The sequence below is a fragment of the Mobula birostris genome, chromosome 6, assembly GCF_030028105.1.
Source record: "Mobula birostris isolate sMobBir1 chromosome 6, sMobBir1.hap1, whole genome shotgun sequence".
NCBI lineage: Eukaryota > Metazoa > Chordata > Chondrichthyes > Myliobatiformes > Myliobatidae > Mobula > Mobula birostris.
In genome coordinates, this window is record NC_092375.1 from 185283895 (window position 1) to 185297354 (window position 13460).

Sequence of the window (13460 nt, forward strand, 5' to 3'; positions counted from 1 at the left end):
CATATTTTATGCATTATAAAAGTGCTTACACTTCAAAATTACATAATTACTTATAAAATGTTTCAAGATGTCCTGAGGTTGTGAAAGGTGCTTTTGGAGTAAAAGTTTTATTTCCTTCACAGTTAAACTTATCCATGTATAAAATAGGTTAAGTGATAATGCATCTCACACTAAAGAAAACAACAGTAACATCTGGTCTATAGATAAACTGACATGCTATAAATCAAACATATTGTTCAAAGTTCAAAGTAAATTTATTACTAAAGTACATGTATGTCATCATACACTTCCTGAGATTCATTTTCTTGCAGGCATACTGAGTAAATCCAATAGAACCATGAAAGACAGCACAAACAGGGCCGACAAACAGCCAATGTGCAAAAGATAACAATCTGTGCACATGCAAAAGTAAAAAAAATAATAGTAATAAATGATTAAGCAATAAATATCGAGAACATAAGATGAAGAGTCTTTGAAAGTGAGTCCATAGGTTGTGGGAACAGTTCAGTGATGGGGCGAGTGAAGTTATTCCCACTGGTCCAGGAGCCTGAAGGTTGACTGGTAATAACCGTTCCTGAACCTGGTGGTGCAAGTCTTGAGGATCCTGTACCTTCTTCCTGTTGGCAGCAGCGAGAAGAGAGCATGTCCTGGGGGGCGAGTGTCCCTGATGATGGATTTACTGTGACAACTCGCCGTGTAGATGTGCTCAGTGGCGGGCACAATTGTGCACATAACGAATCAATGCTGAACTAATCTGGCATTGGCTAACTCAATATGACCAAAATACTGTATAATACCAGAAATTATTTACTTAGGAATAATAAAACCAGTAATGTTTTGGGGATGGAACTGGACTCTCTGACGCTGGTGTCTGAAAAGAGGATGCTGTCCAAGTTGCATGCCATCTTGGACAATGTCTCCCATCCACTACATAATGTACTGGTTGGGCACAGGAGTACATTCAGCCAGAGGCTCATTCCACCGGGATGCAACACAGAGCGTTATAGGAAGTCATTCCTGCCTGTGGCCATCAAACTTTACAACTCCTCCCTTGGAGGGTCAGACACCCTGAGCCAATAGGCTGATCCTGGACTTATTTCCTGGCATAATTTACATATTACTATTTAACTATTTATGGTTTTATTACTATTTAATTATTTATGGTGCAACTGTGACGAAAACTGATTTCCCTCGGGATCAATAAAGTATGACTATGACTATGACTAAACCAGAAACAGCAACGCTAAAAACACTTTACAAAAAAACAAATCAGAATCTGCAATTACATCATGTAATCCAGTTGGATTATTGTAATTACTTCCTCAAATGTTCTCTTCAGTTACAGCTGTTATTCGTCCCGTTATGATCAATATTTTTCTACCATTGTTATTACGGTAACATCTCTGGATTGGAAGAAATGACTGTGCTTTGTTCAGCATATTTTCTCATCTTTATCGCCGTCGTTTCTGCAGGTGGTGAAAGGAAAAGTCACATTTTGCGTGTGTGTTTTGACACACATGCATGGTAATACCTTCAATGGTCTGTAAGGTGAACGGCTGACTTTGGCCCTAGTTACACTTTCCCTTGCCGTGTGCGCGACAGTCGTGGTAGCCAATCGCCTGGTCTCGAGTGGATGGTGTGTGACACTTCCCATTGGAGGTAGGCGACACTGTGAGTGTGTGTGTGCGTGAGAGAGAGAGAGAGAGAGAGAGAGAGAGAGGACAAAAAGAAAAGCGAGAAGGGAATCTATCGGCCGCTTGCCTATCTGGTGAAGCGAGCCGTTCAGACGGAGTTTACCAGGCAGAGAACGAGCGCTCAGTAGCCGGAACCACGAGCGGAGTGCAGTCGCCGCTCGCCACGCCACGCCACGCTGAAGATGGCAGGTATCCTCGCTTGGTTCTGGAATGAGAGATTCTGGCTGCCTCACAACGTAACCTGGGCAGATCTGAAAAATACGGACGAAGCCACTTTCCCGCAGGCTGAGGACTTGTACCTGGCGTTTCCCCTGGCCTTCTGCATTTTTATGGTCCGGCTGATTTTCGAAAGGTAGGCAATTCGCCCTCGCATTATCTTGCTCATGAAGCTACCGTGGTAGGCCAAGTATTATAATGTAATGAAACTAAGAAAGTTCAATGAATATTACATGTGAAATCACCATTGTGCAGCGTTCAGGCTTTGCGGGGGGGGGGGGGGGTGGTTAATGTTCAGACTGAAATGTGGCTCCTCCAGTAGCCGACGGTGGCAAGGGTGCAGGCAAGCTCCGCAAACTTGCCGTATGTCTCGTGTGCCATTGATGGATGGAGCCGGCTGCTCCCAGTCGCCTGCCGACTCTCGTTTGCAGCCGGCTGCTTAAGATTTACTTTCAGTGCAGAGAAGGAGAGAACGCCCTGTCATATCTGGCGGAGATTATGGGATGTGTGTGTGTACGCGCAGTGTTTTGGTTTTCAAATTTAAAAAAAAAGGCGAAACCGTGAAATTTACGCGTCTCATTCGGGCTCAGCGAACGCCAGGAGAGAGATCAGCTTTGTTCTGTTGATTTGGGGAAGCGCTGTTAGTTCCCCGTGGAGGAAGTAGGGATGCTGAGGCAAGTAGAATAGTCCCGTGGCTATTCAACCTCTCTTTCCGCTTGAGAATGGTGTAGATTTGTAACCCGGGCTCAGTCCCGCCTGTTTTAGCCTTAATGATTTAAACAAAGAGACGCCTTCGATGCTGACAGCGCGAGGTGAGGTCCGGCTGATACAACAATCTGCGGCTACTAGTTTAAGTATCGCTGCAATTTTAAACTAATCCCTCCCGTCTGGTTCAACCCCACTTCGGTGGTACAGAGTTTCTTGGTTAATGATGTTATGTTCCTCGTTCATGTATCGGTTGGGCAATTGTCAAACTTGTTAAAATAGCAGCACTGGAGAGAAGGGGAGTTAACAGTTCGATTATGTCCAATTACCCAGCAAACGTATCAGAATCTGAGTCAGGTTTAATATCACCGGCGTATGTCGTGAAATGTGTTAACTTTGCGGCAGCAGTACAAAGGAATACATACTAATAGAACAAACTCAATTACTGTAAGTATATGAAATTGTTAAACTAAGTAGAGTGAAAATAGAAATTTAAAAAAGTAGTGAGGTAGTGTTCATTGTCCATTCAGAAATTAGATGGCAGAGGGGAGGAAGCTGTTCCTGAAATGTGTGTGTGCCTTCAGGCTCCCTGATGGTAGCGATGAGAGGAGGACATGTTCTGGGTGATGGGGCTCCTTAATGGTGGATGCCGTCTTTTTGAGACACCGCTCCTTGAAGATGTCCTGGATGCCTGGGAGTCTAGTGCCCATGATGGAGCTGATTGAGTTTTGCATAAAAACGGATTTTTATATTTCATATTCTAATAAGTGAATTTAAAAAGTGTTTGGAATTTTTAATTTAAACATCACAGCAAATTAGTGCAAATGTTGAATTCCATTATGGCATGTATGTTTAAATACCTTGTGCGGTCTGCTGTACTTACAAATGGAGTACCCCTTGCCACCATGATTTATTTAGTCTGATTAATCAATAAGCATCAATGTGTTCAGCAGTAATATAGTTAGCAGGAAAGCTGATTCCTTGGAGTTCTGTGTATTAGCATTGATATTTACCTCATAGGATGGGGGTTCCCAAACTGGCGTCCCAACCTTTGGGGGCTCCTTGTCCGAAAAAAGATGTGGAGAAGGTTCAAAGGAGCTTCATGAAAATGATTCCGGGATTGAAAGGCTTGTCATATGAGGAGCGTTTGATATCTCGGGGCCTGTACTTGCTGGAATTCAGAAGAATGAGGGGAGACCTCATTGAAACCCATCGAATATTGAAAGGCCTCAATAAACTGGATGTGGAGAGGATGTTTCCTGTGGTGGGGGTGTCTAAGACCAGAGGACACAGCCTCAAAATAGAGGTGCGTTCTCTTAGAACGGAGATGAGGAGGAATTACCTTAGCCAGAGAGAGGTGAATGTGGAATTCATTGCCACAGGCAGCTGTGGAGGCCGTTAATGAGGAGATTTAAGGCAGAGGATGATAGATTAGTGATTAGTCGAGGCATGAAAGGATACAGGGAGAAGGCTGAGGCTGAGAGGGAAAATGGATCAGCCATGATGAAATGGTGGACCAAATGCCCCAATTCTGCTCCAATGCCTCGTGGTCAGATGGACCCCTTGGTTAATGGTAGGGGTCCATGGCATAAAGAAGGTTGGGAGCCCCTGCCATAGAAGATCTCCTCTCTGCTCTCTGACTGCAGAAAATGTGAAGTATTTGAGAAATGTGTTAAGGTTTTGCTGGGGATGGAGGGGAAGCAGTCAAGGATACACGGTGAGTGACTGAAATGCAGGTCCACCATCAGAAATTTGCTCCGCAGGAATAGGCCCTTTGTCTGTGCCTGTCAATGATGACAGCTTCCCCATTTATTCCCACCCCAGATTATTTTGTTTTTTTGAGTATGGTACCAATTGACTTTTGAAAGCTCTTATGGATTATAATTCCAGAACACAGTCAGGTAATGTTTTACAGATTTTAATTGCCCTCCATGGAAATAAATCCTGTTTTTAATTAGTTATTTTAAATTCAGGTGAACAGTTTCTCTGTTCCATGCTTTATCAAAACTCCTCAAGATTATCAACACTGCCATAATGTCCTTAACCTTCTCTGCTTCCAGTGTCTTCACCTAATTAGCCCCTTTATTCCTAGTCCCATTCTTTTATCCCCTTTTGAGGGCTTTGACATTTTCCAAAACATAATGCCCTGTATTATGCATAGTCTTCCTGAAGTTAAATTAAAAATTATAAACGATTAGCATAACTTTTTCTTTTGCATTCAGTATCCAACTTGCAAAACCAAGCATCCCATAAGCATAACAGCCTTGTCACATACTCAGCCCTCTTTAAAGACCTGCAGATACAGTTCTGTGCAAAGGTCATAGACATCCTGGATTTGATATATGGTTTCTGATAGCATGACCTCCACAGAGTCCTCATCTCAACATCATCAAGCTTGTCTGGGATTACCTGGAGGGACAGAAGCAAACAAGACAGCCAAAGTCTGCAGAGGAACTGTGGCAAGTTCTCCAAGACGCTTGGAGAACCAACTTGCCAATTTACTTATAAAAGATATAGTGTACCTAAGACAACTGATACAATTTTAAAGGGTGGCCACACCAAATATTGATCTGATTTAGATTTTTTTACTGTTTACTGCTCTTCATAGTAAATTTCTGAATACCTGGAGGAGAGCAGTGTAAGAATATCAATGGTACAGTACTGTGCAAAAGTCTTAGGCACATGTTTTTTTAAAAAAAATTTCGGTAAAATGAAGATGCTTTCCAAAAACAATGAATATCAGAAAATTACTATAAAGAACAGTAAACAGTAAAACACGAAATCAAACTTTAATCTTTGCAGATAGTATAAATCTCAAGAAGTAGGAAGTAATGACAGCAGGTATCAGTGGGGCTAAGAAAGGATGGTGAATTGGACAAACAGAAAACAGATCGATTTATATGTAAAAAAAGATTGTCCACCCTACCACTTGAACTACCAAAAGGAAATTATGTTTGAATTTAATAATGTGGTCTTTGCTTCTGGTCAATTAGATAAGATTATAATCATTACCATTCAGCTTTCAGCCAGTGAAGTTTTGTCTTGCAAAACCTACAAAGCAATTCTATATCGGAGGAAGGACTTCTGTTAAATGATATCCCTTTTCCTGTTTACTCTAGTATCAAACATTTGGCATATATTTGTTTTCATACAAGTAAAATAATTGCATGGTAATTCCATTGGTTTAGAAAAACAATCTGTTAATCATATCAATTTCAGGATTTAGAATTAATTTCTAATAATGCTTTGATTGTTATACACTTTAAAGCCTTAGGATTTAAATCATCACACTCAAATACCTTCATTTTCTAATACAGTGCAAACAAAACGCTGGAGGAACTCAGCAGGTCAGGCAGCACCTGTGGAAATGAATAAATGATCGATGTTTTGGACTGAGACCCTTTTTCAGGACTGGAAAAGAAGGGAGAAGATGCAAGAATAAAAAGGTGTGGGGGGGAGGAAGGAGAATAGCCAGAAGGTGATAGGTGAAGCCAGGTGGGTATAAAAGGTAAAGGGCTGGAGAAGAGGGAATCTGACAGGAGAAAAGAGTAGATGACAGGGGAAAGGGAAGGAGGAGGGGACCCAGGTGCAGTTGATAGGCAGATGAGAAGAAGTAAGAGGCCAGAATGAGGAACCGAGAAAGATGGAAAGGGTAGGGAAAACATTTTTTTTTACCAGAAGGGTAAGTCGACATTCATGCCATCGGGTTGGAGGCCACCTAGAAGGAATATAAGGTGTTGCTCCTCCACCCTGAGGGTGGTGTCATCGTGGCACAAGAGGAGGCCATGGACCAATATGTCATGGGAAAGGGAATCAGAATTAAATGTGTGGTCACCAGGAAGGTCTGCTTTTGGTGGATGGAGTGGAGCTGCTTGAGGAAGTGCCCTCCCCCCCCCCATTTATGTCGGGTCCACCAGTGTAGAGGAGGTCGTATCAGGGTCACTGGATACAATAGATGACCCCACCAGAATCGCAGATCGCAGGTGAAGTGGGAGGGAGGATAGGGGAGGGAGGAGGTGAATGGGCAGGTGGAGCTTAGTGCGGAGGGACGAATGGACAAGGGAATCGCTGAGGGAGCGATCCCTGCAGGAAGTGGCTAAGGGCGAGAGGGGAGATAAAGTTATGTTTAGTGGTAGAATCTAATTTATTTTCTAATGTTGATATTCAGTCATATTAGAAAAGAGTATTTCTATCGGCAGTTTCATCCTGGTGTTCTGGCACCAATGATATTAATTCCATTCTAGGACAGTGCAAGGTTGCTTAATTGTTCAAAGTATTTTTTATTCAATCATCAGCAACACTAATTCTTAAGTTAGTCGGTGAAAACCCGAAATCTATGATTACTTTCATGTAAGCTGATGAAGGTGTGCTAATCAGAAGGGTGTTGCTTTATGAGCCTCAGAGGAGTTGATTAGTATATCAATATTGTGCAGCTGGTCCACCTGGAAGTATTTAGTTACTGCTTCATATACAGAACTGTACAAAAGTCGTAGGCATATAGCTCGGGCGTCGAAGACTTTTGCAAAATACTGCAATAATTTTATGTATTGCACTGCACTGCAGCCACACAAAAAAATCAAATTTTATGACACGTGAGTGATGATAAACCTGATTCTGATACGGGTCTCTATTGTGGATGGCGAGTGGGAAGGGGGCAGGGAGAGGGGAATCATGGTGGGAAAAGGGGAAGGAGAGGGAAGCACCAGAGAGACATTCTGTAATGATCAATAAACCAATTACTTGGAATCAAATGACCTTGTCTGGTGTCTCAAGGCTGGGTGTGCCTGCACCCACACCGGCCCCACCCCAGGCACTCTTTCTCTGCCACCTGTCCCACACCCCTCCCACAGGGTTCCACTCTCACCATTCCCAACACCTTTTTCTCCTGCCTGATTTACAAACTTGCTCTCTGCTCCATGTTGACGAACACAGTACTGTTTAAAAGTCTTGGGCACCATAGCGCTATATATATATATATATAAGAATTTTGCACAGTACTGTAGGTGTAAAATGTAGATGTGCTTGTCTACCTGGTCTTGATATACAGTGGAGAAAAAGGGAAATGTGTATCTACAGTATAATGAATATTATTTACTGAAGCCTTCAATGTCTGTTTGGAACTTTGTGGTATCTAGCAATTAGTGCATTGGATCTGTATTCTTACACTTTCATGCAATCATTGAACAAATAGCAGTTCATCACAGGAACAGGCCCTTTGCCCATAGGTTCTCTGCCGAACATGACGGCAAATTAAATTAATCCCTTCTGCCTGCTTAGGTTCAAAATTCAAAGTACAATTTGTTGTCAAATTTTGTAAATGTTACTACATACTACCTTGAGTGTCATTTTCTTGCAGTCAGTTATCAGGAAAAAAGAAATGCAATCGAATTTACAAAAAGCTATACTTAGAGAAGCAAATACTGACAAACGTAAATGCATTATGAACCAAGCGAATAAAAATAATACTATGAACATGAGAGTGTGTAAAGTGACCTTGGAAGTGTGTCTGTTGGTTATAGAATCAATTCAGAGTAGTGGCGAATGAAGTTATCCATGCAATTCAGGAGCCTGATGGTTCCAGGGTAATACTGTTCCTGAGCCTGCTGATGTAGGACATATGGCACATCCTGCTTCATGGTAGTAAACATAGAAATATAGAAAACCTACAGCTCAATACAGGCCCTTCAGCCCACAATGCTGTGCCGAACATGTACTTACTTTAGAAATTACCTAGGCTCACCCAGGTAATCTCTAAGCTCTATGTTCCTATCCAGGAGTCTCTTAAAAGACCATATTGTATCCACCTCCACCACCGTCACCGGCAGCCCATTCCATGCACTCATTAGTCATTTCAGCCCTGGGGAAAAAGCCTCTGACTACCCACACGATCAATGCCTCTCATCATCTTCTACACCTCTATCAGGTCACCTCTCATCCTCTGTCATTCCAAGGAGAAAAGGCAAAGTGGTAAGGAGATGGAAAGGCCCAGATGGTGGGGGTCTTGGATGGTCTTTGAGGGTCTTTCTTGTGGCAGCGCTCTATGTAAATGTATTCAATGGTGTGGCGGGCTCTACTTTACCCACCATTTTCTACAGCCTTTTCCATTCCTGGGTGTTGGTGTATCCATACCAGCCTGTGATGCAACTACAGAAGTTTCTCTATTTTTTTGGTGATATAGAGTCTTTTGAGTACAGCACAGAAACAGGCCCTTTGGCCCATCTAGTCCAGGTTGAAACCATATAAACTGCCTACTCCCCTCAACCTGCACAGGGACCATAGCCCTCCATACGCCTACCATCCATGTACCTGTCCAAACATCTCCTAAAACTTTGGAATTGAGCTCGTGTGTGCCGCTTGCGCTGGCAACTCATTCCGCACTCCCATGACCCTCTGAGTGAAGATGTTCCCCTTACACTTTTCTCCTTTCATACTTAACCCACAGCCTCTGGTAGTAGTTTCACCCAACCTCAGTGGAAAAAGCCTGCTTCCATTAATTCTATCTATACTCCTCATAATTCTGTATACTGTACCTCTACCAAATCTCCTTCCAATCTTCTACGTTCTACAGTACTAACTTATTCAGTCTTTCTTTACAATTCATAGCCTCCAGACCTGGCAACATCCTTGTAAGTTTTCTCTGTACTCTTTCAACTTTGTTTACATCCTTCCTGACCAAAACTGCATACAATATTCCAAATTGGGTCTCACCAACATCTTGTACAACTTCAACATAACATGCTATCTCCTGTGCTCAATACATTGATTTATGAAGGCCAAAGGTTTCTTTACAACTCTATCTACCTGTGACGTCACTTTCAATGAATTATGGACCTATATTTCCAGATCCCTTTGTTCTACCGCACTCCTCGGTGCCCTACCGTTCACTGTGTAAGACCTACCCTGGCTGATCCTACCAACATCAATGCTAATTATCCTTAATCAGTCCATGTCTATCCAAATATGTTTATATTCGGTCCCTTGGAATACCTTCCAATAACTTTCATGCAACTAATGTCGGACTCATCGGCTTCTAATTTCCTGGTTTCTGTTTAGAGCCTTTTTAAACAGCGGAACAACATTGGCTATCCTGCAACCCTCTAATACCTCTCCTGTCGCTAAGGATGATTTAAATGTCTCTAATGGGGCCCTGGCAATTTCAGCACTCGTCTCTCATGGGGTCCAAGGGAACACCTTGTCAGGCCCTGGGATTTATCCACCCTGATCTGCCTCCGGATAGCATACACCTCCTCCTCTCTAATTGGTACAGTGTCCATGAAGTTGATGCTGCTTTGTCTTCCTTCTATAGCCTCTGTATCTATTTCCTGAGTAAATACAGATGCAAAAACATTATTTAAGATCTATGCCATCTGTTTTGGTTTCAGACATGAATTTCCATTCTGATCTTCCAATGTTGCAATTTTGTCCCTTGGAATTCTCCTTTACCTTGTCTGCTAGAGCAACTTCATGCCTTCTCTTAGCATTCCTGATTCCTTTCTTAAGTGTTCTCTTTCATTTCTTATACTCAACTAGCACCTCATTTGTTACGACCTATCTATTCATGCTATGCACCTCCTTTTTTTCTCTCTTAACCAGGGGCTCAATATTTCTTGAAAACCAAGGTTCCCTACATTTGTTATCATTACCTTTATTCTAACAGGCATATACAAGTTGTGTACTGTCTAAGATTCACTTTTGAAGACCTTCCACTTACCAAGTACCCCTTTGGCAGAAAACAGCCCATCCCAATCCACACTTACCAGATCACTTCTGATACCATCAAAATTGGGCTTTCTCCAATTTAGAATTTTGACCTGCAACCTTTATGCATATTTACTTTAAAACTAATGGCATTGTGGTCACTAGATGCAAAGTGTTCTCCTGCACAAACTTCTGTCACCTGCTCTGTCATCCCAAATCTATGCAAACAACTGAAAAAGTAGAGGTGCAGCTGTGCCTTCTTTGTGCTGATACTTGTATATTGGCCCCAGAACATATCCTCTGAATTGTTGACGCCAAGGAAGTTCAATGAGAGTTTCAATCTCCTTTCAATATGCTGATATGTCACCACCTTTGATTTAGCCAACAACAGTGAACTTAGATATAGCCTGGGAGCTGTACAGTCAGAAGTATAAAGTGAGTAGAGCAGGGGGCTAAGAACATAGCCCTGTGGTGCACCTGTGCTGCTGGTGAGTGTTGTTGCCAATCTGTACTAACTGTGGTGTGCCAGTGAGGAAATCGAGGATCCATTTGTGCCTATCTATATACCCCTTGAATGCCATAGGCATATTCACTTCCGTGAGTGCTCCACTCTGCATAATCCAGGCACCTATCACTTCCTGTGTCTTAACAAAGAATTGGCCTTGCACATCCCTTTAAACTTTTGCCCTTTGACAAACTAAATCAAAACATGATTTAATTTGTTCTGGCATCAAAAGCATTTGACTTAATTCTAAATGATCAAGGTTATGAAATGATATTTCCAAAATATAGTAAATAAACTTTGATTAATTGTCAATCCAAAATAGTGACCCTGCAATTAATTTTCAAACAGCTCAACCGTCAAAGTGCAGATTTGTTTTAGTTGTCACTTTTACTCATTTCTATTCTGTGTTAATTCTATGCACTCTGAAATTTAAACTCAACATTAAAGAACAATTTGTCTAACTTCTGGTAACTACTCTCCTCTGTTCCCCGCGCTGTCATTGTTTTTCCTCTCCCTCTGGTCCTTTTACCCCTTTTCTTTTGCCTCCCCAATCTTCATGACCTGCGCATTACCGGCGGTTTCCTTCTGCTGGTTCTATATGTTCTTCCCTTTATTCGAAGATCTAATCTCCTCTCCTAACAGGTTGCTTCTTCAGTCCTTAGCCTCTTCCACCTCCCAGCTTTTCACATCAATCCATTTTTACATTCTCCCATATTTCGAACCTTCCCCCCTCCCCACCCAGATCCACCTATCACCTCCCAACTTTTGCTCTTCATCCTCTTCCCACCCTTTATTCTGGCTTCTTCCCACTTTCTCTCCAGTCCCGATGAAGGGTCTCAGCTCAAAATGTTGAATGACCATTTCTTTGTTGCTTCAGAACTTTTTTGCTTTCTAACTTACGATATCATGTACTCAAGTTTTCTTACCTCCAGTCTGAGATAACGCTTCATTAAACTTCAAAGTGGTGCTGAATTGTGTATATACACTGTTACCCATGGAATTCTATAGCTGAGATGATAGTAAGGAAAGGTATTCCGTCCTAAGGTTTCAACAAAGTATTTAAATCACTGATTTGCAATTCTCATAGACAAAACAATATAAGATCGAAAGATAGTCTCACAAGTGCTACTAAAAATCATGAAAACACCACATGATAAAGACAGAACTTCATTTATTCTGTTTTTGCAAAATGTTGATTCTGTTTGCTACCTGGGATTTGTATATAAGATTTGTATTTTTATTATTATTGTGGTTTTCCAGACTATGTTTTTTTATTTCTGGAAAAGACTCTTTCTCTTCTCTTTGAAACCAATACAGTTCGTAGCTGTTGATGATGACAAGAATCAAGTTGTAATGAGCTCTTCAAGCCTTTGTGGGGCGCCAGAGAGCATTATGCTTTGAGGTTTTTAAAGCGCCTGAATTGGTTAATTGTTATTTTATAGGAGTTGTTAAATGCTTAGCGCCCCTTGTGTTTTTCCCGAGCAACTCGCACTTTGTAATGCGGTCTCCCGGTGCTGTCTGCATAAGCTTAAGTTTATTTTGATATACTCAGGGATGCCTGAGTATGATTTAAATGAAAGCCCAATTAGCACTAATCGCGGGGTCTAGGTTTTGAGAATGGTACGCATCGAGGAGTCGCTCAGCCAAGCCGCTGTTGTTCTGTTGGAATTCCTATGAATAAATGTTTGTCAAGGTCTCTACTTTTCTTTACACCTGGGTTCTTATATTGTCAGTGTACATCGTGACACAGGTATTGTAAATTGGAAATAAATTATGAAATGAATTGAAACACTAAATTATATTACCACTTTGAATCCTTTTGAAGTTTTAAGTGAAGTTTTTAGTTGTGGCTATGTTTAAAACTACAATCCAACTTGGGATAATAAACAAGGTAAAATTCATTTTTCAAAATTACCAGCATGAATATATTACAATCAAAATGCCTGCAGCTGACGTAGGTGAGGAAGCTGACTAGAGAACTAGTGCTAAAGAATAATTTGTGGATAGCTGTGGATGCTAACGAAGATGTTCTTCAATTAGTTGAGGTTGAGTAGACCCCCAGGAACACAATTAACTATTCAATGGCCAGCATCTAGGAAGTTGCAAATTACAGTGCCCATATTCTGTACAGATAGCAAAATACTAAATTCTCATTTAGCAAAATGCATTACTGTACCATCAAACAAACACCAGATGCATTAGCATTGAAGTTGCACAGTACTCACTGCCTGATATGTTGCTGGCGTTTAGGGTAGCAATGGAGGTCCTCCATCTCTGGTGGTGTTCAGGGCTTCCTTCATCATGTCAGAAGATTCCTATCGGTTTTCGCTGCTGTCAGGCATGCAAGTCCAGCGCAGAAACTCAGGAATACCGTCAAAATCAGATGTAGAAAGATTCTTCATTGTTGTTTCCTTAACAATTTTGGTTTACCATCAGGGCCGCTGGCCCTGAGCTGAACCCCTAAACTTGGAGGACCAGTGGAATACTCTTAGTCTGGCCTCACTCCAGCTAACATTGCTCTCTGGGTCATTGAGGCACACAAGCCTCCAAAGCCTGTGATAAGACTGTGGTCCTCTTGGAGGAAAGTTACACAGAACAACCACTAACTTTCCCTACTACCTCCAAATCCCATAGCTCCCAAA

At 41.8% G+C, this 13460-nt stretch overlaps 1 protein-coding gene across 4 annotated transcripts in view; it reads left to right on the forward strand.

Moving 5' to 3' along the window:
* The first annotated feature begins 1408 nt into the window (after positions 1-1408).
* LOC140199642 (ceramide synthase 6-like) overlaps positions 1409-13460 on the forward strand; it is a 311186-nt gene continuing 299134 nt past the window's right edge. For 3 of the 4 annotated variants that reach the window (XM_072262065.1, XM_072262066.1, XM_072262069.1), the window contains exon 1: positions 1696-2046. In XM_072262065.1, the coding sequence (XP_072118166.1) occupies positions 1877-2046 (170 nt within the window). In that variant the 5' untranslated portion in view covers positions 1696-1876. Of the gene's footprint in view, positions 1660-1695; positions 2047-13460 lie in introns of those variants that run through there. The other variant, XM_072262067.1, reaches the window with a different exon arrangement.